The sequence below is a fragment of the Bidens hawaiensis genome, unplaced genomic scaffold, assembly GCF_021521415.1.
Source record: "Bidens hawaiensis isolate Kalapana, Puna unplaced genomic scaffold, B.hawaiensis_p1.1 tig00005481_1, whole genome shotgun sequence".
NCBI lineage: Eukaryota > Viridiplantae > Streptophyta > Magnoliopsida > Asterales > Asteraceae > Bidens > Bidens hawaiensis.
Genome location: NW_027491350.1, coordinates 201,941 through 224,221, shown reverse-complemented (window position 1 = coordinate 224,221; position 22,281 = coordinate 201,941). Strand labels below are relative to the sequence as shown.

The 22,281-nt window shown below is 34.7% G+C and overlaps 3 protein-coding genes and 2 pseudogenes across 5 annotated transcripts; 1 reads left to right on the top strand and 4 right to left on the bottom strand.

The window, feature by feature from the left end:
* Positions 1 to 1,016: 1,016 nt before the first annotated feature.
* LOC143629874 (TOM1-like protein 1) lies at positions 1,017 to 4,014 on the bottom strand (annotated as a pseudogene). The gene is made up of 3 exons (XR_013153044.1): positions 3,473 to 4,014; positions 2,264 to 2,515; positions 1,017 to 1,553 (listed from the first exon to the last, which is right to left on the bottom strand). The product of XR_013153044.1 is annotated as a TOM1-like protein 1 (transcript).
* Positions 4,015 to 6,297: 2,283 nt separating this feature from the next.
* Positions 6,298 to 12,573, top strand: LOC143629873 (ABC transporter B family member 19-like; annotated as a pseudogene). The gene is made up of 10 exons (XR_013153043.1): positions 6,298 to 6,573; positions 6,663 to 6,717; positions 7,289 to 7,464; positions 7,665 to 7,865; positions 8,022 to 8,281; positions 8,434 to 8,747; positions 9,027 to 9,253; positions 9,331 to 9,674; positions 10,255 to 10,697; positions 11,006 to 12,573. The product of XR_013153043.1 is annotated as an ABC transporter B family member 19-like (transcript).
* A 180-nt stretch (positions 12,574 to 12,753) lies between these two features.
* On the bottom strand, positions 12,754 to 19,266 carry LOC143629872 (GPCR-type G protein 1). Its single transcript, XM_077099022.1, has 13 exons — positions 19,041 to 19,266; positions 18,838 to 18,938; positions 18,645 to 18,752; positions 18,457 to 18,577; positions 16,069 to 16,198; positions 15,847 to 15,925; positions 15,470 to 15,558; positions 15,051 to 15,143; positions 14,910 to 14,936; positions 14,684 to 14,770; positions 14,511 to 14,582; positions 13,891 to 14,021; positions 12,754 to 13,005 (listed from the first exon to the last, which is right to left on the bottom strand). Exons 1-13 carry the CDS (start codon positions 19,253 to 19,255, stop codon positions 12,852 to 12,854), a joined length of 1,407 nt encoding a protein of 468 aa, XP_076955137.1. The 5' UTR covers positions 19,256 to 19,266; the 3' UTR covers positions 12,754 to 12,851.
* A 790-nt stretch (positions 19,267 to 20,056) lies between these two features.
* LOC143629848 (uncharacterized) lies at positions 20,057 to 21,038 on the bottom strand. Its single transcript, XM_077099007.1, has 3 exons — positions 21,026 to 21,038; positions 20,492 to 20,890; positions 20,057 to 20,445 (listed from the first exon to the last, which is right to left on the bottom strand). Exons 1-3 carry the CDS (start codon positions 21,036 to 21,038, stop codon positions 20,057 to 20,059), a joined length of 801 nt encoding a protein of 266 aa, XP_076955122.1.
* A 19-nt stretch (positions 21,039 to 21,057) lies between these two features.
* LOC143629847 (uncharacterized) lies at positions 21,058 to 22,159 on the bottom strand. Its single transcript, XM_077099006.1, has 2 exons — positions 21,848 to 22,159; positions 21,058 to 21,753 (listed from the first exon to the last, which is right to left on the bottom strand). Exons 1-2 carry the CDS (start codon positions 22,157 to 22,159, stop codon positions 21,058 to 21,060), a joined length of 1,008 nt encoding a protein of 335 aa, XP_076955121.1.
* Between the last annotated feature and the right edge of the window lie 122 nt (positions 22,160 to 22,281).

Below are 22,281 nucleotides of genomic sequence, written 5' to 3'. Positions count from 1 at the left end.
TTTTTTTGCTTCGGTTTTGCTTTTTTTCATTTCGGTTGGTTTCGGTATATGTTCGGTTTCAACGATTTCGGTTTTGATTTCTCGGTTTCTATTCGGTTCCGTGGGTTTTGTTTGAAATAAAATTGGATAAAACTTGTTTTAGTCTATTCTAACCTATAAACAAACTCATTCTAACCTATAACCAAATATCACTAGCATTTTCCTAACCCATCTTGACCTTGCAAAATTTTTTTTTTTTGTGTGACTAGAAATCCTTCTCATTTTTGTCTCCCTTTGTAAAATAACTTGACCCACAACTATATATATCCGAATCGATTTGATAAATTTGCTTTGTAATTTATAAACATAATTAAAATATATTACAAAAACCATAAGTCCACCTAAGTACAAATTATTTTCTTTATAATATGCATTTTAAAAAAACTTAAACATGAAAGTTGTGAAGTAAACATAAAAATATACTATAACTCATGTATTATTCCGGGTATTAAAACATTGGTATCGGCTATAACAGGGTACGGGTATAGGGTATGATTGGTTCCTGGTATATATAGGTATAAATTGGGTACGGTTCCGGGTATGGGTATTGAGCTCAAAATGCATACCATATCCATACCCTACGGGTATAAAAAAAACCGGTTCCAGGTACGGGTTTTTTATGCACCTCTACTTGTTAGTGACTTGTTAGCAACTCGAAGTCCCTTACACCTTCAGTGGTAAGCTTTATCATCAAATGGCATGCTCCGGTCTCCACTATGGTCTTCATTTTGTGCTACGTTTCCTCACTCGCATTGTAAGCAACAGGTTCATCAGTCGGTAATACACATCTTGTAACTAAATTGCAGTATACTTCATTAGTAGCAAATCTGCAGTTTTCACAAAGTGTTCATAAGGGGTAAATCTCCATCAATGGTAAACTACATTTTGATTAGCAATACACTTGTTTATTAACAGGAAAGTAAAATTTGTCTTTGTAAAGTGAAAATCTAGCAATACTTCAAACCATAAGACAGATGCATGTAGAAAACAATGGTAAAGCTCCAAATATAATCTCCCCACACCACAAAAGTTAAAAATAAAACAAGACCACAAAAGAGTATAAATTCATGTTTATCACAATCTGAGTAGCAACTTGATAAACTATGAAACCCTAAAAACTAATAAGATCATCTTTGGAAGACTTATCCTTTTTGGATTCAGATGGGCTCCCACTTTTCTTCCCAAATATCATCTCATCAAGATCATCCATCATATCATCATTTTGGTTGTTGCCACGTGACCCAGCCGGCTTTCTGATCAACGACTCTTCTTTCCCGACTTGTGGCGGTTCATCTGGCTCAGCAGCCACAGCTATCATAGCTGGTTCTGGCTCACGGTGCACCTGACTCGGTTATTTCATTTCTTCATACTTGGATAGAACCTTCTGGAGCTCATCATTCACACTCTAACGCCTCAAACAGCAGGGCTTCATCATCTCCGCTTCTCTCCACTATTCTCTGAACCATTAGCTGGGACTGCCGACATTGCTGCACGAGTGTCGAGGTCAAGTCATCCTGTAATTTTAAGAAATATAAAAAGTTAGATCAAAACTTAGTAAATAGTAAAAATAAAATAACTTAATTTCCACATCAGCAAGTGACAGACCATATCAGCTGACATGGCGCAACAATGATGCAATGTTCACCAAATATGCTGATAAAGTATGTCGCAGTGATATAATGCTCTAATTGTGAGATATTTCAATAGCGTAAAATGCATTAATAACACTAGACAACTTGTGAGCCGGGAAGTTCGTTTATGAACAAAAAGCTTTGTTCATTTAGTTAAACAAACGAACATAAATGCGTCTCTTTCGTTCATTGAAATTTGTCTATGTTTGTTCCTTTATGATCTTTTATGTTCATTTATTTACGTTTGTTTACGTTCCTTAATATATCATTTAATTATTTTTGGCACATTATAGTTTGAATAACTTTTCATGCACAACACATTGTTCTTTACATTACGTAGCTACAAATTGCTCATCTATGTTTAATCATGTTTGCTCCTTTAGTCTTTACTTACGTGAACCGTTCTTTTATATTGTTAAGGAACAAACATAAATGAACACGAAGACGTTCATTTCTTAACGAACAAACATGAATAAGAAAACACCATTCGTTTAATTGATCGTTTGTTTGCTTAAAGTTAAACAAACAAGCAAACATGTTTATAAGTAAGTGACTTATGATGAATCTTTGAATATAACAAGCAAGCGTAATACCTGTAAAGCATCCTGTTGAGGTGAAGACGATAAAACAGTTGACAAAAGCTCAAGACTGTTCCTTGCAACATCAAAGGCTTCCTTTGTTTGTTCTGCTGACATTTGTTGAACAGGAACCGGAATCTCTTGATGAACATTCTGTGGAGGAACAGGATATACTTCTGGAGGTGGAATTGAACGAGGCGGGGTGAATATAGGAGCCAGACTTTCAGAATCACGACCCGGGAATCGTACTCCTCTTGATTTCAAACTCTGTATTACACAATTATTATTAAAAAAACTTTTCTTATCAAATCTTTACATATGAATAATTATGACAACAGCATATCCTAAAATCAAATGTTCGTTCTTTCTTTTTTATGTTTTTTAAATAAACAACAAAATATAGTGTGTTTCATTTATACAATTGCATCATTAAAAAGATATATTCAAGGTGTTCAACATGAAACTAAGGTTGAACTTTTTGATATCTTATCATATGTTTTTTTAAGTAATGAAGTATATTAAGAAACCATATAAAATTGTTATACAATCTATTTTATATTTTCCACTTACATAATCAACCAATCACAAAACAAGTATAATTAATACAATGAGGTAAATTTCCACTTTATTACATTTACCATTTCATAATTGTTAATGTGCATTTATATAACATATATAAATAACAAAGGAACATTTATATTTAACTAATTGATTATTTTGTTTCTAAAATTAGGGTAAATATCATAAAAGACCAACATACTTTCTGTTGTTTTCTCACAAAAGTCCCTTAACAACTTTTTCCACATTAAAGTCCCATGCAAGTTAAACTTGAACAAAAATGGTAAACTTTCTCTTAAAACAACTTGAAACCGATACATCCGGCTGTCTTCCTTACGTGTTTAGCGTTTTTTTTCTTACGCGACTTATATTTTTCTATCCTGGCTGTTTATAAAAAACATTTGGATGTACCGGTTTAAAATTGTTCTAAAAAGGAATTCACGATTTTGTTCAAAGTTAACATTTAAAGGGGAATTTAATGTGCACAAAAAAAAAAAACAGTTGAGTGACTTTTGTGAGAAATAAACAGAAAGTATGTTGGTTATTTATGATATTTGCCCTTGAAATCAAAACTATAATCTTAATAATCATCAGTTGTTGTTTCATCATTAACTTTCAATGAATATTATGACCAAAACAAGATGCAAACATAGGTCCTACGAATACCTTGTATGTCTCCTCATAAACAGGCAAATATCGAAGCTCCTCAGTAGACTCACCCCAAGATTCAATCAAAATCAGGGCTTTATTACGGTTATTAACAATGGTTTGTGGATCATCAATAATTTTAACCATTTCATCAAGCACTCTCTCTGCAGCCACTTCAGAAAACGCCTTCTCACAGTTCTTGACTACAGTCTCAAGCAACACCAGAGTCAAGTACTGAACCCTTGCATTCTTCAGCATGATTCGTTTCTTGATGGCCCGAATCATGTCAATGCTACTGACCCTTTCATTGTTAATCATATCACACAGTTCAAGATTTGTGGCCCAATCAGGCTCATCTAGGGTTTCTGCAGTTGCTTCCTCCACAAGATTATCAGCTTGATTGGGACCCTGAAAGAACTCTTTCATCTTGAAACTCATCGAACTCATCCCTGCAGAAATCTTCTGGCCCACCTCAGATCCACCAATCTTGAGGCGCTCACCGAGAGCGTTAACTTTGTCCATCAGATTATCACTCATGTTTATGGTTTAATCAGATCTTCAAAACCCTAGTTTTCAACTGTCAAATTTGAGAACGATTAAAAATCATAACTTTTTAGTACAGTAGCTCTAAAATCATACTAAAAATAAAGGATCAGATTATCACTCATGTTTCTGATACAATCAAAACACTCAAACCCTAGTTTTCAACTGTCAATTTTGGGAACTATTGAACATCATAAGTTAATAACAAGGTAGGCCCAGAATAACACTGAAAATTAGAGTAATATGCGTAATACAGGATCATATGCCACCGATTAACAAATTAGGATGAGATGATCGAGAGAGTTAGAGATCGAGATGCTAATTAAAAACTCAAATTTGAGGTAGCTATGGATGATCACACAATATATTGTATATAAAATAAGCATAAATCAAAAGATGATGATGATGATAAATTAGGGTTAAATTGCACCTTTTGAGTTAGAATATGGAACGATGATGAAGAGGACTCAGTCGCACCGAAGACTTGCTTGCAGTTGGGTCTGATATTATGATAACTTGAAGTTGCAGCAAGCAAAGTCCTTTTATACTCTTCAAAACTTACAATAAAGGTCCCTGGAGGAGGAGGATAATGTTTTCTTGATTTCCGAATGGTTAACCGCAGTCGACCATTAAGAGGCTACCAAACACCCTCAACATAGTTCACTTATTGGTACCCATCAAGAAGTTACTTTGATGCTAAACTTCTCAGTAATCAAGGTAGGGACCACATTTAACACACCCGTCTCACTAATCAGATAATGATCACTTCTTTAAACTTTTCATATAATGAGTAGTGATCTTCGTTACAAAACTTTACTTAAGATAGACAGTAGTATTTTCTCCTTCAACATTTTTGTAATTTTAATTATTTTGCATGAGTGGTTGTGCATGATAATATAACCCACCACTTTTTTTTTTCATGTTATCTGATAAAATTGATATAATCGCCAAATAATACGAAGCATGCTTATGGTTATTAATAATGTGCAAGAGGTTGCTTAAATAAGATTTTATAGAAGTGAGTTGCTTAAATACTCTAGATGGAAGACGATGTGAAAGATTGACATAACCCAATAGATCGACACACGTTTATCGATTATGGACGGCATGCTCCACCGGTTATAAGAACAAGTTCACTATGAGGTCAAATAAGATTTTATAGTGTGAGAAGGCAAATAAAGTGCTTGAATAGTAAAGCATCTTTTCTTAACCCTTAGCTTGGTTTTTCCTCCATTCCTCTTTGGTTGGATATTGCCATGGTTGTGTAATTCAACTTTGTTTGACCATTGGACTTTTGAATAGTGTTTTATGCCCAATACAAGCAACCATGATGATCATGTAGATGTAGACGACTTGTCTTCATTAAGTGTTAAGATTGTACTTGAAAAAACATCCAAAATGAGTATGGTCCGTCTTTGGTTCGACCTTACCATCGACCCAGTTATGAACCAAAAAAGATTTTTTCTTTTTTTTTTAATTCTTGAATAGTCCACAACCTCCTCATGAGGTCACCAATAAAAGTGTTCTTAAGCAATGTCATTAACTTGTTTCCGTGAGGACAACCATGCACACATGGTCTCTCAGTAAATACGTTGCTCATGAATCCGTTGGTGTTATTCAGAAAAGACGTCTAAGGACGATGCTAAAGTTGTCGGTGATCATTCAACAATATCGATAACCAGTTTAGCCATGATCATATTTCCGATGGCTATATATCGATGGATTTCCGTTGGTAATTAATCACTTTTATCAACATATTCCCGACAAATCGTCCCATCAATAATCAAGGGTACAAGTATAAATATTCATACAAACTTTTTCTCTAACGTATCAACAAATTAAATACATTTAAATTCGTTTGGCAAATTCCATGAGACAAAGGTACATTAAAGTATATATTTGCCGGAAGCATGACATAGTATTCAAAAGGTTTGAAGTATCCAGAAACGAAGGAATTTAACATGAACCTTAAAATCAAGAAAAAAACATATGCATCTGTTACTCACTGGTGCCATGAAACTAAGCATATATGGCACATTATCCACGTCACAAAGAATATCCTTAAATAGGACGGCATACTTATTAACAGGACACCAACATCCAGACAATATCACAACTTGTCGTAATCGAAAAACAAGCATATAAAACAACAGTTTATCCGTCATGTTCTACTTATATTACGAAGCTACACGAATATGCACTCGGGATTCTCTTATACGTCTTTATTTTATGTAAATATCCAATATAAATATAGACCATATAGATAAATAACTAAATATATAAAACCATATGTCTAACAGATAACAGTGTAACTAGTTGCATGCAAAATGAAGAGAGTTGGCTCACAAGAGATAATAGATGACGAAAAGGCGGTTTTAAACGATGAACCATTGTCATTCTTCAAACTTTTAAGCTATGCAGATGCGCTAGATTACACGCTAATGGCGTTTGCATCTTTGGGATCGGTTATCCATGGGCTTGCGCAGCCACTCGGTTATCTTTTGTTAGGGAAAGCTATAAACGCGTTTGGAAACAACATAAATGATGATGTTGCTATGGTAAAAGCCCTCAAGAAGGTAACAAGAACAACTTCTTGTGCACTAATTTGTGTGACTTTCAATCTTGTTTAATTAGCAGTTCAGTTGTGTAACGGTTTTGATTTCAGGTTATACCGTTTGTATGGTACATGGCTTTTGCTACATTTCCAGCTGGAGTTATAGGTGAAACTTATAATTTAGAAGCTTTTATGATCTAAAAAAGAGGAAACGAAACGATAGCTAACTTGTGATCTAAAAATGTTATGACGAAGGCGAAAAAATAAATATGGTTGTGTGGAAATAAAAATATGACAAAAGTTGGTTGCTTTTTATGGAGGTTGTGTGTTTAAAAACAGAAAATAATCAAATTAAGCACTTTTGGCACATCTTTTACTAATCATGACTCAATAAATAACCACCGCGGACTAAGATGGCTAGAAATTAGCCAGCACAAAACACCTTGAAAGGTACAATTGGATAAAAAAGACAATCAAAATTATACATTACATGTGTATTATTTTGCTTTGTTTTTTTTGGGACCCCATTGTACTTGGTGCCAGCCAAAAATTTGCCCTCTTAGCCCGCGGTATTTATTTGTCGAATCATGATTGGCTAGTTCGGACATGTCTTTAAATTTCAGAAGGCTAAAAGTCAATGTTTTATTTTGGTAATTTTGTCGTTCAAAATGTCTATTTTCGTGATTTTCCCTTTGAAAAAGCATAGTGGTTTAGAATGTTTGGTTTGGGATGTGCAGAAGTTGGAGGGTGGATGTATGCAAGTGAGAGACAAGTTACAAGATTGAGATTAGCATATCTGAAAGCACTTCTTAAACAAGAGATAGGTGCTTTTGATACAGAACTGACAAACGGGAAAATCATCACCGGTATTAGTAGTCACATGAGTATAATACAAGACGCTATTGGCGAGAAGGTAATCTTCAATACTTACACTTAGATGTGACAACATGCGCAGGTCGGATTGGGTCAAAACGGGTTATTTAAAATTTTTTGGTCTTTTATAAATAGTTAGATCCATCAAATATTGTCGATTACATAAAACCATATAACTTTAATAATAATAAACTTTCTAGAATTTAAAATAATTAGGCATTTGTATGCATTTGTACACAGTTGGGCCATTTTCTGTCGTGTTTTGCTACCTTTGTTACTGGAGTGATAATAGCTTTTATATCATGTTGGGAAGTATCATTGCTCACCATATTGGTTGTTCCCATGATTCTTATAATTGGAGCTACTTATACAAAGAAAATGAACTCCATTTCAGCCGCAAAAGCAACATACCTTGCAGAAACCACAGTAATGGTGGAACAGGTAAATTATTAGCCTTCTTGGCTTATTTAATCTTATTTATTCGTAACTCGTGTTTATAAATTATTATTATTATTGTTATCATCATCATCATAATATTCACTTTAGTCTGTGGACTGTTAGAAACATGTTTTGTAAGTTGAGTTTGATTCTTCGCAGACGATTTCTCAGATTAGAACAGTGTTTGCTTTTGTTGGAGAACACTCTGCAATAAAGTCATTCTCAGAGTGCATGCAGAGACAGTTATTTATTAGCAAAGGAGAAGCGTTGATTAAAGGAATTGGAACCGGAATATTTCAAACAGTTACGTTTTGTTCATGGGCTCTGATTGTGTGGATTGGAGCCATTGCTGTTGTAGCCAACAGAGCTAAAGGTGGTGATGTTATAGCAGCAGTCATGAGCATACTCTTTGGAGCCATGTTAGTTACACTCCTCTTTTTATCCGTTAAATATTTATACTATGAACCGACACTTTATAAGTAAACTAGTCAAAATGTCGGTACTAGGTTTAAGTTCATTGAATTATTATTATTATTATTATTATTATTATTATTATTATTATTGTCATCAGATCAATCACATATGCAGCACCGGATATGCAAATATTTAACCAAGCAAAAGCCGCAGGAAAAGAAGTGTTTGAGGTGATTAACAGAAAATCTGCGATAAGCTTTGATGCAAAAGGGAAGACACTTGAAAAGATTAATGGAAATATTGAAATTCGTGACGTGTATTTTGCGTACCCGTCACGCCAAGAAAAAATCATTCTTCAAGGATTTTCGTTATATATTCCAGCAGGAAAAGTTGTGGCTTTGGTGGGTAGTAGCGGCTGTGGCAAAAGCACCATCATTTCTCTAGTCCCACGATTTTACGATCCTGAAAAAGGTAAAGATCCACTAAATATGTTTATGAAAACTGTATTACAGTTATATTGTTACAATTATAGCGTTTTGAATAAAACGATTTAGAAGATTGTAGGCAATAAAAGCACACGTTAAGCAAAATTTGACATGCTAACAATTAGACATAACCCAAATCGGTCCGTTACGTTTAAAAACTTTTAGACTAAAGGTGATTCAGGACAACTTGTTCCGTATCGACCACCCATATTGCCAATTTTAATAATCTATTATAGATATGGTCTAATTCACTTGTGACGGTCAGGCGAAGTGCTAATTGATGACCATAACGTGAAGGATCTTGACATAAAGTTTTTAAGGACAAACATAGGAGCAGTTTCACAGGAGCCTGCACTCTTTTCTGGCACCATTAAGGATAACTTGAAAGTAGGCGGAAACAAAGATGCGGATGACGAACAAATAGAAAGAGCAGCAGTTATGGCAAATGCACACACTTTCATATCACAACTCCCAAATCAGTACCTTACAGATGTAAGTGTATTTAATACTGAGGTCTAAATATGCCTTGCGTATGCTTATATGCTGACATGGAATTTTGTAATAATAAGGTAGGACAAAGGGGTGTTCAGTTATCAGGAGGACAAAAGCAAAGAATTGCCATTGCGCGAGCCATATTAAAAAACCCTCCAATATTATTACTTGATGAGGCAACAAGTGCTCTTGATTCAGAATCTGAAAGACTGGTTCAAGATGCACTTGAGAGTGCAATGAAACGAAGAACAGTTATTTTGATTGCACACAGGATGTCAACAATTGTTAATGCAGACATGATCGTTGTTGTACAAAATGGACGAGTTACTGAGACGGGAACTCATACTAATTTGCTCAAAAGAAACGAGTTTTACAGCAGTTTGTTTAGCATGCAGAATATCAGTACTGAAGGTGAACCGAGGTTGGTATTAGTTGCTGTGTGCATTTTTTCTGTTAAATGAGTGGGATGGGCAAGTTGGGGTGACAGGTCTAAACGGGTTTGTACGGGTCAAAACAAGCCAGGTGGGGCTGAGCTGAAACTGTTTTTGTTTAGATTACTCAACCCTTTTATGAGTAGTTAATGTGCAAAATATGAACATGTCGTCATTTGTTCAGGTCAAACCATGCAATTTTTGTTATGGTTTGGAATGGGCGGGTTGAGTTGAACTTAAATATAATTCCAGAATTTAAAATTTACTGGAAATAACTGGTGAATAATCTTTTTCTTCAATAAAATGAATTAGCAGGTCGGTGACTTTCACCCGTTTGACACATGGATGGGCTTGGGTCAATAAAAAGCAATTTTTGGTACAGGTTGGGTTGATCCGGAACAGATTGTGTCTAATTTCAGAACTTATTATAAATTATGGTGTCACTATGATTACAAAAGATATATAATTTCAGTAATGATATATTTGGTTGAATAAAATGATTTAGCATCTATGTTGGGAGTTATTAGAATCAGAACACACTTATTTACTGATAAGATTTTCTGTTAACAGTTCTTTAAATCCTATTAAAGAAACAGAAAGAACAGATCCCAATAAAGACACAGAAAGAACCTATCAACAGGTTTCGGATACACCTAAAGAAACAAACGAAATCATCAAAGAAGCTCTTACAAAGGACGAACAGGACGGGAGTGTGAAAAACGATATATTTTTCAGAATCTGGTTCGGTTTGAATAGGCAAGAGTTTATAAAGATTGGTGTTGGCTCTTTTGCTGCTGCATTTTCTGGCATTTCAAAGCCTGTTTTTGGATTCTTTATTATAACAATAGGAGTTGCATATTTTAAACATGGAGCTAAAGGGAAAGTCGGATGGTATTCGTTGCTATTTTGTGCAATCGGCTTGCTTTCACTCTTCAGTCACACCGTGCAGCATTATCTTTATGGAGTTATTGGAGAGAAAGCCATGACAAATCTTCGACAAGCTTTGTATTCAGGTAGATTTATCGTTGAAATATTATAGATACCCACCCTGATTAATAAATCTATCAGACACAAACTATTATACTTATATTAAGTATTGAGTCCAGGGTCAGTTTACATAATTGTAGTCAGAGCACGCTGAAATTGAATGCTCGGATTGAAAACAATGAAATACATAACAAGAAAATAATTAAACAAAATATATAGACTTTAGTGTCTATCATCAGGTTAATTAGTTTTGAGTCTTCTACCGAGTTTACATAATGATATTCTTAATACAATTAATGAATAAAAGTTGTGATTTTTACTTTACATGTTGCAGCTGTACTAAGCAATGAAGTAGCATGGTTTGACAAGCCTGAAAACAGTGTGGGATCACTCACGTCACGAATCATAAACGAAACATTGACGGTGAAGACACCGTATGGCAGTGATTGTGCAATGTGTTTCCTCCATATTAATAGCAACCATTGTTAGCATCCTAGTCAACTGGCGGATGGGTCTGGTAGCCTGGGCAGTGATGCCATGTCCCTTCATAGGTGGTCTAATTCAAGCCAAGTCTGCCAAAGGATTTTCCGGTGACACGGCTGCAGCACATTCAGATGTTGTCGCACTTACTTCAGAATCAGCAACCAACATCAGAACCGTTGCTTCGTTCTGCCACGAACAACGACTACTTGAAAGAGCTGAACGCTGTTTAGATCCGCCGTTAAAAAAGAGCCGAAAACAGAGTTTGTGGTACGGTCTCATTCAAGGCGTGTCCCTTTGTTTATGGAACATTGCTCATGCTGTTGCATTGTGGTATTCAACGGTTTTAGTTGAGAAAAAGCAAGCGAGTTTCGAGGACGGAATTCGATCGTACCAAATATTCTCTCTTACCGTACCTTCAATAACCGAGCTGTGGACTCTGATCCCGACGGTTATCTCAGCCGTCAATGTATTAACTCCAGTGTTTCAAACACTGGACCGAAGGACAGAAATTGAACCGGATGAATCCGAGGACCCACCTTCTAAGAAGATCATAGGGGAAATTGAGTTTCAAAATATACACTTTAGCTATCCGTTGCGCCCGGAGGTGAAGATACTAGATGGTTTTAGCTTGCATATCGATCCGGGGACAAAGCTGGCTCTAGTCGGGCCAAGTGGAGCTGGCAAGTCGTCGGTTTTAGCTCTTATATTAAGATTCTACCTTCCTTCATCAGGAAAGATATCGATCGATGGGAGAGACATAACACGATATAATTTGCGGAATTTAAGGAAGCAGATTGGATTAGTGCAACAAGAGCCATTGTTGTTTAATTGCTCGATCAGGGAGAATATATGTTACGGAAAGGAATCGGCTTCGGAAAGCGAGATCATTGAGGTTTCGAAAGAAGCTAACATTCATGATTTTGTGAGTAATTTGCCGGACGGGTATGACACGGTGGTTGGCGAAAAGGGGTGTCAGCTTTCTGGGGGACAAAAGCAGAGGATTGCGATTGCTCGGAGTTTGTTAAAGAGGCCGGCGATCATGCTTCTTGATGAGGCAACGAGCGCTCTTGATGCGGAGTCAGAGAAAGCTGTGGTGAGTGCAATGGAATCCATCAACCGGAATGGAATCGCTGGGTTACAAACAACACAGATTACGGTTGCACACAGGCTTTCGACGGTGGTACACTCCGACACCATTGTTGTTATGGAGAAAGGTAAAGTGGTGGAAATGGGTACCCATTCAGATCTGGTGTCAGTTTCAGGAGTTTACTCGAGATTCTACAGGATTCAAAGCATGAAGTAGACAGCATCCACAACTTATATTGTCAAAAGTACTTTTCGAGTTTTCGGTCTTCTGTTTTCTGCAGAATATGGCTTTGGTCTATCCAGTCAACAAGTTGTTCTGTCGATTTGGTAGTTACTAATTTGGTGTTGTAATTCTGTTAATAGACTTATAATAATAACATGTAATAAGAGAAAAGAAAATATACTGCTACCACTTAATGGATCGCAATCATTTCTCAACATGGTCTTGTAGTTATATTAAATCATGAAATAATTCTCAATACGAGTTACATTGATTCTTGGCAGAGTAAGACTAAACCGTATCTACATTTTGTAAACTTCTTTTTAAGATGGCGTAAAAACAACACTACTGTAATATTAAGTACAAATCAAAGCTTACAAATGAAGTTTGATCAATCAATTGGGTGTTTTTCAGCCCGCCTAGATGTGTAATGTGCAGATAGCAAAAGCAAAGACAAGAAAGCGCTAGCCACAAAAATTGCATCAAACCATCGATGATAGAAATCGAACTGAATGTCTCCACCTAATACGTCTGTAATAATTACTCTGCAAAAAATACAAAACAAAAGATTAATTTTGCTGGTCATCTACAAATGTATGCATTTACTTTGTCTATTTAGGTTAGTTTTTTATTTAATCTCCCAACTGGTCAAAAAAATAGACTTTAAAAATTAGCTTTAAAAAAAGAGTCAAAAATCACCCAATGTGTTATCAAATGCTTAAAACCTCCACACTCACTTTATCAAAAAAGATTTAGGGTTAATAAAGTTTTTTTGCAATGTTTTTACATTTAACTTCTGTTGACGTCATGGTTTTATCTGTTCAACACTTTTTTTGCTATGTCATAAATGGAAAAATGATTGAAACGGAGAACTGGTAAAAGTTTAAGAATTAAAACATCATTAACCATCTTAGCTAATCCAATATTAAAATCTTAAATTATAGTTAAAAAGGAAGCACGCCAAACGATGAGTGGACTCATGTCAGATGGGTCAAAATTTTCCAAAATACTTACAGATACTTCAAACCTATTAATTCACTTTCTTAAAAAAGAGAATATTATTATTTTTAACAATATAGGTTTATAATCTTCTTTAAACCAGTTTAATTTATTATAAATTTTAAAAGCAGACAAAAAATTGTGTTGTTTTTTCCTTTAGTCATCAGTGGGTCAAACAAATAAAATAGTAAACTTAGCTAAAAATAAAAAGGGCCAAAAATCATCCAAAGTGTTCTCAAACACCTACAACCTCCCGAATAACTTTATTAGCAAAACCGGATTATTATTTTAGCAGTAGAGTTTTATAACCTTGATTAATCCAGTAACTAGTTAGAAAAATAAAACAAAATGGATGAAATCAACAAGATTAAATTTGTATTAAAAAGTTTACCATTAAATTAACATCCATATAAAGCAAGGAAATAATATACCTGTATTCGTTTGCTAAGCTTTTTCTGATGAGAAGAATAGAAGATAAAAAATACATCCCCATGATCTCAGATAAAAACAGAACAACATTGCTAGAGGACCCACTTCCAACTCTAGAAACCGCAAAGAAGAACTGCGTATGCATACAAAAATCAAACAATTTGTTACAATGCCTTCTGTTATTGAAATAATACAAGTTGTGCAATCATTTATGAAACCCTAATAAATCTTCCAATAAGTAAAAAAGTCGGGCAATATGTTTCCAGTTAACCCAACCCATATAACACTTACCCGCTTTCACCCGTTACCCAACGCACCCATTTGATAAAGTTAACTTGAATAGTCTTGCAAATCAAGCAGTAACTTAACCACTTTCTCGAAAGGGTGGATGCAAACATTGCATGAAGTGTACATTTTTTGATGCTATAAAGTATAAAAGATAAAACCTCCTAGGTAATTTTATCCAAGAAATTAGCTTTGCTGCAAAAAAGTTTCAGAAAAAAGTATAAAGTCTGGACACATGTTCTGGCCAAACCAACACGTATAAAAATTTTACCCATTTTGACACATCCATATTTCCAACTCTTTATAATTGAAAGGCAGATTGCGAAACTAGGATTACCTTCATCAGATTATTCAAGAACCCACGAACAGATATCACAACCAGCATTCCAATGAATAAAAGAGATATATACTGTCCAATATATGGTTATTAATCATTAGTTAACACTTGTTTTACTATAAAACAAAAATAAGGTTTAATCATTTGATAGAAAAAAGCAGTAAAAAAAGAACCTGGGACAACAACGCTGCATCAATGCCTATATCAAAAAACTGCAATGATATGCTGATTGTCCTAGTCACAGGATCAACTGAACCAGCCTGTTAGATTATTAGAATACTGTATTAAAAATACATGAAGACCAACAAGTCTCATAGCACAAGAGGACAAATTGAGCTCTGGTAGTAGAACATAATATTAAGTAATAATTAAATGAAGTTATAGAATCAATGTGTGCACCTCCTTGAAGACAACACTCTGCAAAGACTGCAACATACAATTGAAACAATCAGATCACGTAAATATTATATATCTAAAATTTCAAGAAAATAACACATGCACTTTCGAGAATATGCAGTTAATACTTAATAATTGATATACCTTTATCATTTTATACACACAATATACTGAGCATGCGTAGCCAAGTAGGTTCTGCAAATGGCCCTTCCATGTTCTAGAATATGCAGCTGCTTCCTGATAAATAAAACTTAGGATTAATTCATTTAAATAATTAAAAAATGACTGGGTTAAATTGTGATATAATTATGTCAAACAAGCATGCAAAAAAATTTCACTGAAACAGACTAAACATCTACCAAAGTGTACTTTTAATTGAATAAAACCTCCTAATCAAATCATTCAAAACATAGATTATTAGTGAAATAATATAGTTTTGCTATCATATTAACATGTTACGTATCTATACAAAGTTTAGAATGGTAACTGTAGTCAAGGGTTGCTGACTGTGGTCAAAGGTGAGGGTAAAAATGTCATTTACTGTTTTTCATCACAAAATATACCTTAGCTTGCCGAAGCTCATAGATTTCCAAGAAAAGCTGTTTTGAGAGCTCCTCTAAAGCTTGAACCTCGGATTCCAAACCTCTAATATCTTCAAAACAAACAAGAATAAAAACTGGAGTGAAAGATAATAAATAAGCAAAAACTTGAGCTAACAAGCAGAAAGTAAACTAAGTTATGAGTTAACATATTACAAGCAAATTAATTAAATTCCATATTAGAAATTTACATGAACAAAATCTGTGTAAAGACCTTATACATTACATGGATTATGATGTGGTTTTCTTTTGGGCTGATTCACAATATCTTCACCTCAATACTATATATTTATACTTTTCTTATAAAGGGTTGTATCATTGAAAATGGATTTCACTCTAACCTTGTTCCTTCTGGTCATCTTGCACAGAACGCACAACTGTTCCAACAATCCGCTTGAAAAAGGATCCCGCCTTAAAGTTCTGCAAAAGAAAAAAAGAAACAAGTGGCATTCAAACAACTAAAACTTGGTACCCCAAAAGACAAATATATAAAAATTATAATAGCAAAGTTTATGTCCAACAAAAAATAGCTTTAACTAATTTGTTTTAAAAGACAACCAAACCTCTTCTTGTCCTTGAACTCGTTCAATTTCCATTTGGCTAAGAATGATTTTCTTTTTCTTTCCAATACATGTCTCAATTGACTGCATTAGTTGTCTTTCCAATGCCTTGATTTCAATTTCTTCGATTTCTCTACCACAATAAAGTAAATAAGAATATCAGATGAGCAAGTAATTAATGATGCAAACAGACAATGAAGAGAAGAACATTTACATAATTTTGCTACATATGATGTGATTAAGATACAGACTACAAATTTACGCCCCGCATGAATCAATTTAGTAATCTTTTGTTATAGGGCTTAACCCTAAGGTTCAAGAAATCGAGCGATATTTCTTAGATGTTATCATCTTACTGAAAGATAATAAGATGTCTATTCGGTTTAAAAAATAACAATACTACAAATCTAGCTACATACCTTAGAAAATTAAAAATAAAAGCAATGGTACACAGGCTGCTTATGCAGTTGCTGTCCAGAAAAAATTAAAAAGCAAACGCTAAAGAATACGTATGCGTGCCAGTAAACTGTGGATCTATTAACTCAAAATAAATTACAATGGAGAGAAACCTCTATATATAGACAAAAGAAATCCCAGAAAACCTAGTTTGGGCCAACGAACCATATAGTAATAAATCCTAATAATAAATACAATCTAGCTGCATACCAAGAAATTAAAAACAAAAACAATGGTACACTGGCTGCTTATGCAGTTGCTGTCCAGAAAAAAATAAAGAACAAACGCTAAAGAATACGTATGTGTGCCAGTAAAATGTGGATCGATTAACTCAAAATAAATTGTGGATCGATTAACACATAGTAATAAACCCAAAATAAATTACAATGGATAAATTACAATGGATAGATTAACTCAAAATATGTTGTTTGTGTGCCAGTAAAATGTGGATCGATTAACTCAAAATAAATTACAATGGATAGAAACCTCTATATATCCACGAAAGAAATCCAAAAAAACCTAGTTTGGGCCAACAAACAACATAGTAATAAACCCAAATAATAAAAATCTAATAACTATAACTAACACTCCTCAAGTTGGAGCATTGATGTTAATCATGTCCACCTTGTTACAAACAAAATTTAGAAACATGGTCACCACTCCTGAAGTAGAACATAATTTGTAATTTTTGCATCTTGAACTGAACTAGAAAATCATTCATCATGTTGCACTTTGAATTACTGTTGCAATATCACTGAACTTTCATACTTGAGTTTATCACCCAACCATAACTATAATGGAATATGGGACCTTGACTGGACAGGAACTGTAACACAAGACACGAACTAGACAGGAACTGCAACACAGAACTGAAACTAGACATGGATTGTAAACAGAAAACCCGGAACAAGAACTGGAAAAGGAATCAGAATCAAGAACTTGAGCTGGAACCAGAACTGGAATTAGGAACTCAAAACTACTTTAACTGGTGAAGCGGATCTGGTGAAGTTTCAACAAACAAAACCATGAAACCGGATGTTGACACTAGGGCTACTAGTAGGTTACAAACCAACCAACATGAAAACTCAACTGAAATAGGAACAAGTATGCTGAAACTAGAAACAATCATCGTGTATTCGTGGGACACAAACCAAAATCAAGGACTCATTAGGGGCTGGCACTGACTCTCACGAACAGTAATCTTGATGAACAGTTCATGAATATTGAATAGTAACCTCAAGGAGCAAGGTAGAAATCAGGGAACAGATCTGAAACAGAGACAAACAAGTAGCGGGAAATGGGAATCTCGGGCATGAACAGGGTGGGGGCTCCGCCCTGTCTAGGGTTTGTGTTCTACCCAGAGCCTTATCTGATATCTCTGATACTATGTAAACTGAATTAATTTAACTGAAAGTGTGAGACTGTGATGGAAGTAACCCTCAATATATACAAAAAAATAAACACCAGAGAAACCAATTTACAAGCTATATACTAACAAACCCTAATACAACCCTAATATTCATGAACAACTGTTCATCAAGATTACAACTATTATTCACAGTTAAAGTGTAATAAGCATGAAAGCACTTAACATGCAACTTCTGCACCTTTAGTGCTCACCAAGAAATAAAAGCAAGCATTTACCAAATGATAACATGAAACTAGTGAGAATAGAAATGTGCGTTTGAATACTTAAGAACAATGGCTACAAGAATGCGTAAAGTAATGCATATCAAAACTAACATCTTAGGCAGAATTTAGAACTGTGATAACATTTAATTTCAAACAACAAGCATACGGTATAGTGTTTTTCTATGTGTTTGCATAAATTTATAAATGAGCCCCTGGATGCTTGCAAATTCATGGGCCTAAGGGTTTTTGGGCACAAATATGAACAATTTTTTCCTTGATCCAATATTTCAATTAATATCTTACCTAATGAAAAGAGATAAATAACTGTATGGCAAATTCACTGCTCCAAAACCAGATAAGACAGCCATAACTGTCACACCGATTACTCCAATTCTACTCACAAGCTGTGGAATGGTGAAAAAACCTGCATTATATAATCAGAACATCAACATAGAAGAAAAGGTTAAAATGCAAGTGAAATAGATTCAAACCTTTATCTGGTGAAGGCATAGGAAAATGGATTCCCATTCGCCAAAAAGCATATAGAAATGCAAACAGGAATATAACAGCTCCAGTTGCAGCTCGCTGCTTGCTAACACCTTTCATACATAATCAAAAGTTAATCAATACATAAAAAAATGCTATCTTAAGTATATCAGGCATATAATAGTGCAGTTTGCATACCACTTTTGCAGAGCATCAAGTAACAATGATAATAAGGCAACATGAACACCAGTAATGTTATCAAGCATATTAAATCCACCTTCCAGTTCATCCATCTCGCCCTATAAGTAATAATATTGCAATTGTTATTATAAATGTAATTTGACTTATATAACCTTGAAACCCTAACCCTAACATTTATTAAAGAACATAAGATAGCATACTCTTTGGATAGAATAGGAATGATCTCGAAGAGAACAAGCTGAAAGAGGTTGCAGGAGAAGGCGAAGACGACGCTGAAGATGATCTGGACGAGGACTCGCTTTTCTTCGTACTCTTTGTAGAGGCGGCGGTTGAGAAACCAGAGGCCGGCCCAGCCGAGCAGTAGGAGAGAACCGAACACCACCACTCCCTCGTAAATCGCCAATCCCCAGCCCATCCAGATCTGATTGATTGATTGATTGAATTCGCTAGGTTATCGGAATAATAATCGTTACAGCTGCTGATCGATCATGCCGGTGATTGATTCATTGATTGTTCACTCAACGCCTCTCTGCTCAACTGAGTTACCGTGTAACCTCCATTTTAGTTTTCACTTCAGCGTTTTGTGATTCGTACCAAAAACTATAATCTTTTTCTTTTTCTTTTTCTTAACTACTATTTGGGAAAGTTATATTGCTTTTCGCTATTCAAATGTTTATAAAGCAGGAGAGTTTTTTATTTTTACCAAATTGGTGTAGATACAAAAAGTATTTACCTTTTTTGTGTATTTTGAAAAATATTTAGCTATTTGGAGTCTATCCTCTTTATTTTAAACTAAATTATGCTTTTCATTAAGTTTTTCCAATAAAAACAAAATTAGATAACACAAAATTCATCAAAAAAAAATATGATTTATTTTATTTATGTCATTTACAGCATAAATTTTTCACAAAAAAGATTTTGCATAAAAACAACAAAAATTCCAGTATATTTTGCAAAAATTTAAATATGTTGTCCCAACCACAAAAAATTCAACAAATAAAAGATACTGAAAAAAATAAAAGCTATAAATCTGAAAAGGTAAAACCAAAATTCAACAAAAAATTCATTAGGAAATACAAGTTTTACAATAATCCCAACCACAAAATGAATCAAAATAGTTGTCCTCTTAGCAAACAAAATACCAAATAAAGTCAACCCGTTAAAGGCATCAGTATCAAATACAAATTGAAACTAAATGTTAAATGACTCGACCCGCTTAGGCATCCATTCTTCTAGGCTTATTTGGGCATGTTGCTCGATTATGACCAGGTTGTTTACAAATTCCACAAAGGTTAGCCTTTTTCGTTTCCTTAATCTCCATTCCATTCCGTAGTCTTGTCGACCGAGGGCGTCCTTTTTTATCTCGTTTTAGCTCCGAGTTGGGAAGTAATTCTCTAATAGATGATGAGTCAGGCCAATATGCTTCATGAGGAAGTGGAGAAAACTTAGCTGACCAAGTAGCACGATAGTCAACAATTGAGTAACACTTATCAACATATTGCCAACTGTTCAACGAAAGTTTGGCACATGCACTCAAAACATGAGAACATGGATACTTAAATATCTCCCACTTACCACACGAGCAAGTTTTTTTATCCAAATCAGCTACTTGAACATTTTTTCCCTATTTGAGTTATCACTTTAAGTATACCTTTCTGTCGGTTAAAAGACCTCAAAGAATGTGCACCAGCTTTTGACATTGAAGCTGCTTGTTTGGCCAAAACATGGAGAGTATATATATCTCCATTAGCTTGAGCACTAGATCCCATGGGACGTCTTACATCAAAATAATGTACTAATCTGTAAAATGTAAGTTGCACGCATGCTGTGATTGGTAGAAAACGAGCACCTTTAAGTACACTGTTAAAAATCTCTGACAAATTTGTAGTGAGTAACCCATATCGCTTTCCACCATCATGTGCAAGTGTCCACCTCTCTGGTGCATGTGCCTCGAGCCACTGGCGAGCATTTGAATTTATTTTTCCAATTTCCTTCATAATAGAGTTAAATTTTCTAATTTGATTCTGACTCCCGGCACGATAAGCTAAAACTTTTAATTGTGAGTTGCGAAACTTATCGTTAAAGTTGTTGATAAAATGCCTTAAGCAATATCTGTGAAAAAAGTGATGGGGTTATTGGCATGAAAAAAAAACATAAATTATTATGATTTAATAATAAACAATACCTGTGAAAACCATGTGGCTCTAACCAAGGAGATTATTTAACCGCCTTTAAGATTCCAGCATGACGATCAGATATTAGACATATCCCTTCAATATCTTTCACCACATGTTTCTTAACATTTGACAGAAACCAACTCCAACTAGCATAAGACTCATTTTCAACGATAGAAAACGCAAATGGAAATATCTGATTATTACCATCAACTCTCATTGCAATCATCATCTTACCTTTATACTTGCCATACAAGTGTGTGGCATCAATGCTAATCACAGGTCGACAATGTTTAAAACCATTTATAGATGGATCAAATGCCCAAAACACGCGTCTAAATTCCATGTGCTCTACACCAATCTGTCTCAAAACGCACCATTCAACGATGGTCCCTGGATTGAACTTTTTTAAAGCCTCCATAAATTTAGGTAAAATATTATAAGATTCATCCCAATCCCCAAAGGCATGCTCAATTGCCTTTTGTTTACCTAACCAAACCTTCTTGCACGAAGGAGTATAACCTAACTTATTAACTATTTCAGCTTTCAAAGCGGTAATGGTAATAGAAGGTTGCTCTTTTATAAGGTGTTGTACTTCTTGAGCAATCAAGCTTGCATCTAGGTTGGGATGATCTTGAGTAATCTTAGAATGCAAACAAGTATGTGGACCATCATACACTGTGATGTCAAAAGATCCACTACGTTTACGTTTACACGCACGAAGTTTCCATTTACAGCCCTGTTTATGTAGCTTACATTTAATAGACCAAATGTTTGGACGTGATTCAACAACCTCAATGTGTTTTGATACTGTAGAGCTTGACACCTATAACAAATTCTTCCTTGTCATTGAAAGAATCATTTCCCAACTCAAGAATGAAATCACTTTTAGTCTTAGATTGTGATATCAACCAGTTGTCATCAATTGTTATATTAGTTTCTTCTAAATTGGTATATGTTAAAGGCACTTGTACCTTACCGTATGATGTTCCATCCCAATCTTTTTGAATTCCATCTTCTAACTCCTCATCATCCGTGTCACTTCCAATCTCTTGTTCAATTTCATCTTCTAAAATGTCTCCCACATCATCATTGTTTACAAAAGCAATCTTCGACATCGCGTTAAAATCCTCATTCTGAATCATGTTTGGTATTGCGTTTACTCTATTTATTCTGTTGTAGTTAAAATAAAAAAGCTAACATGTTAGGAAAAAAAAACTAAATGCTATAATCTAAATCAAAACAGAGTCTGAATGTGACCAACTTA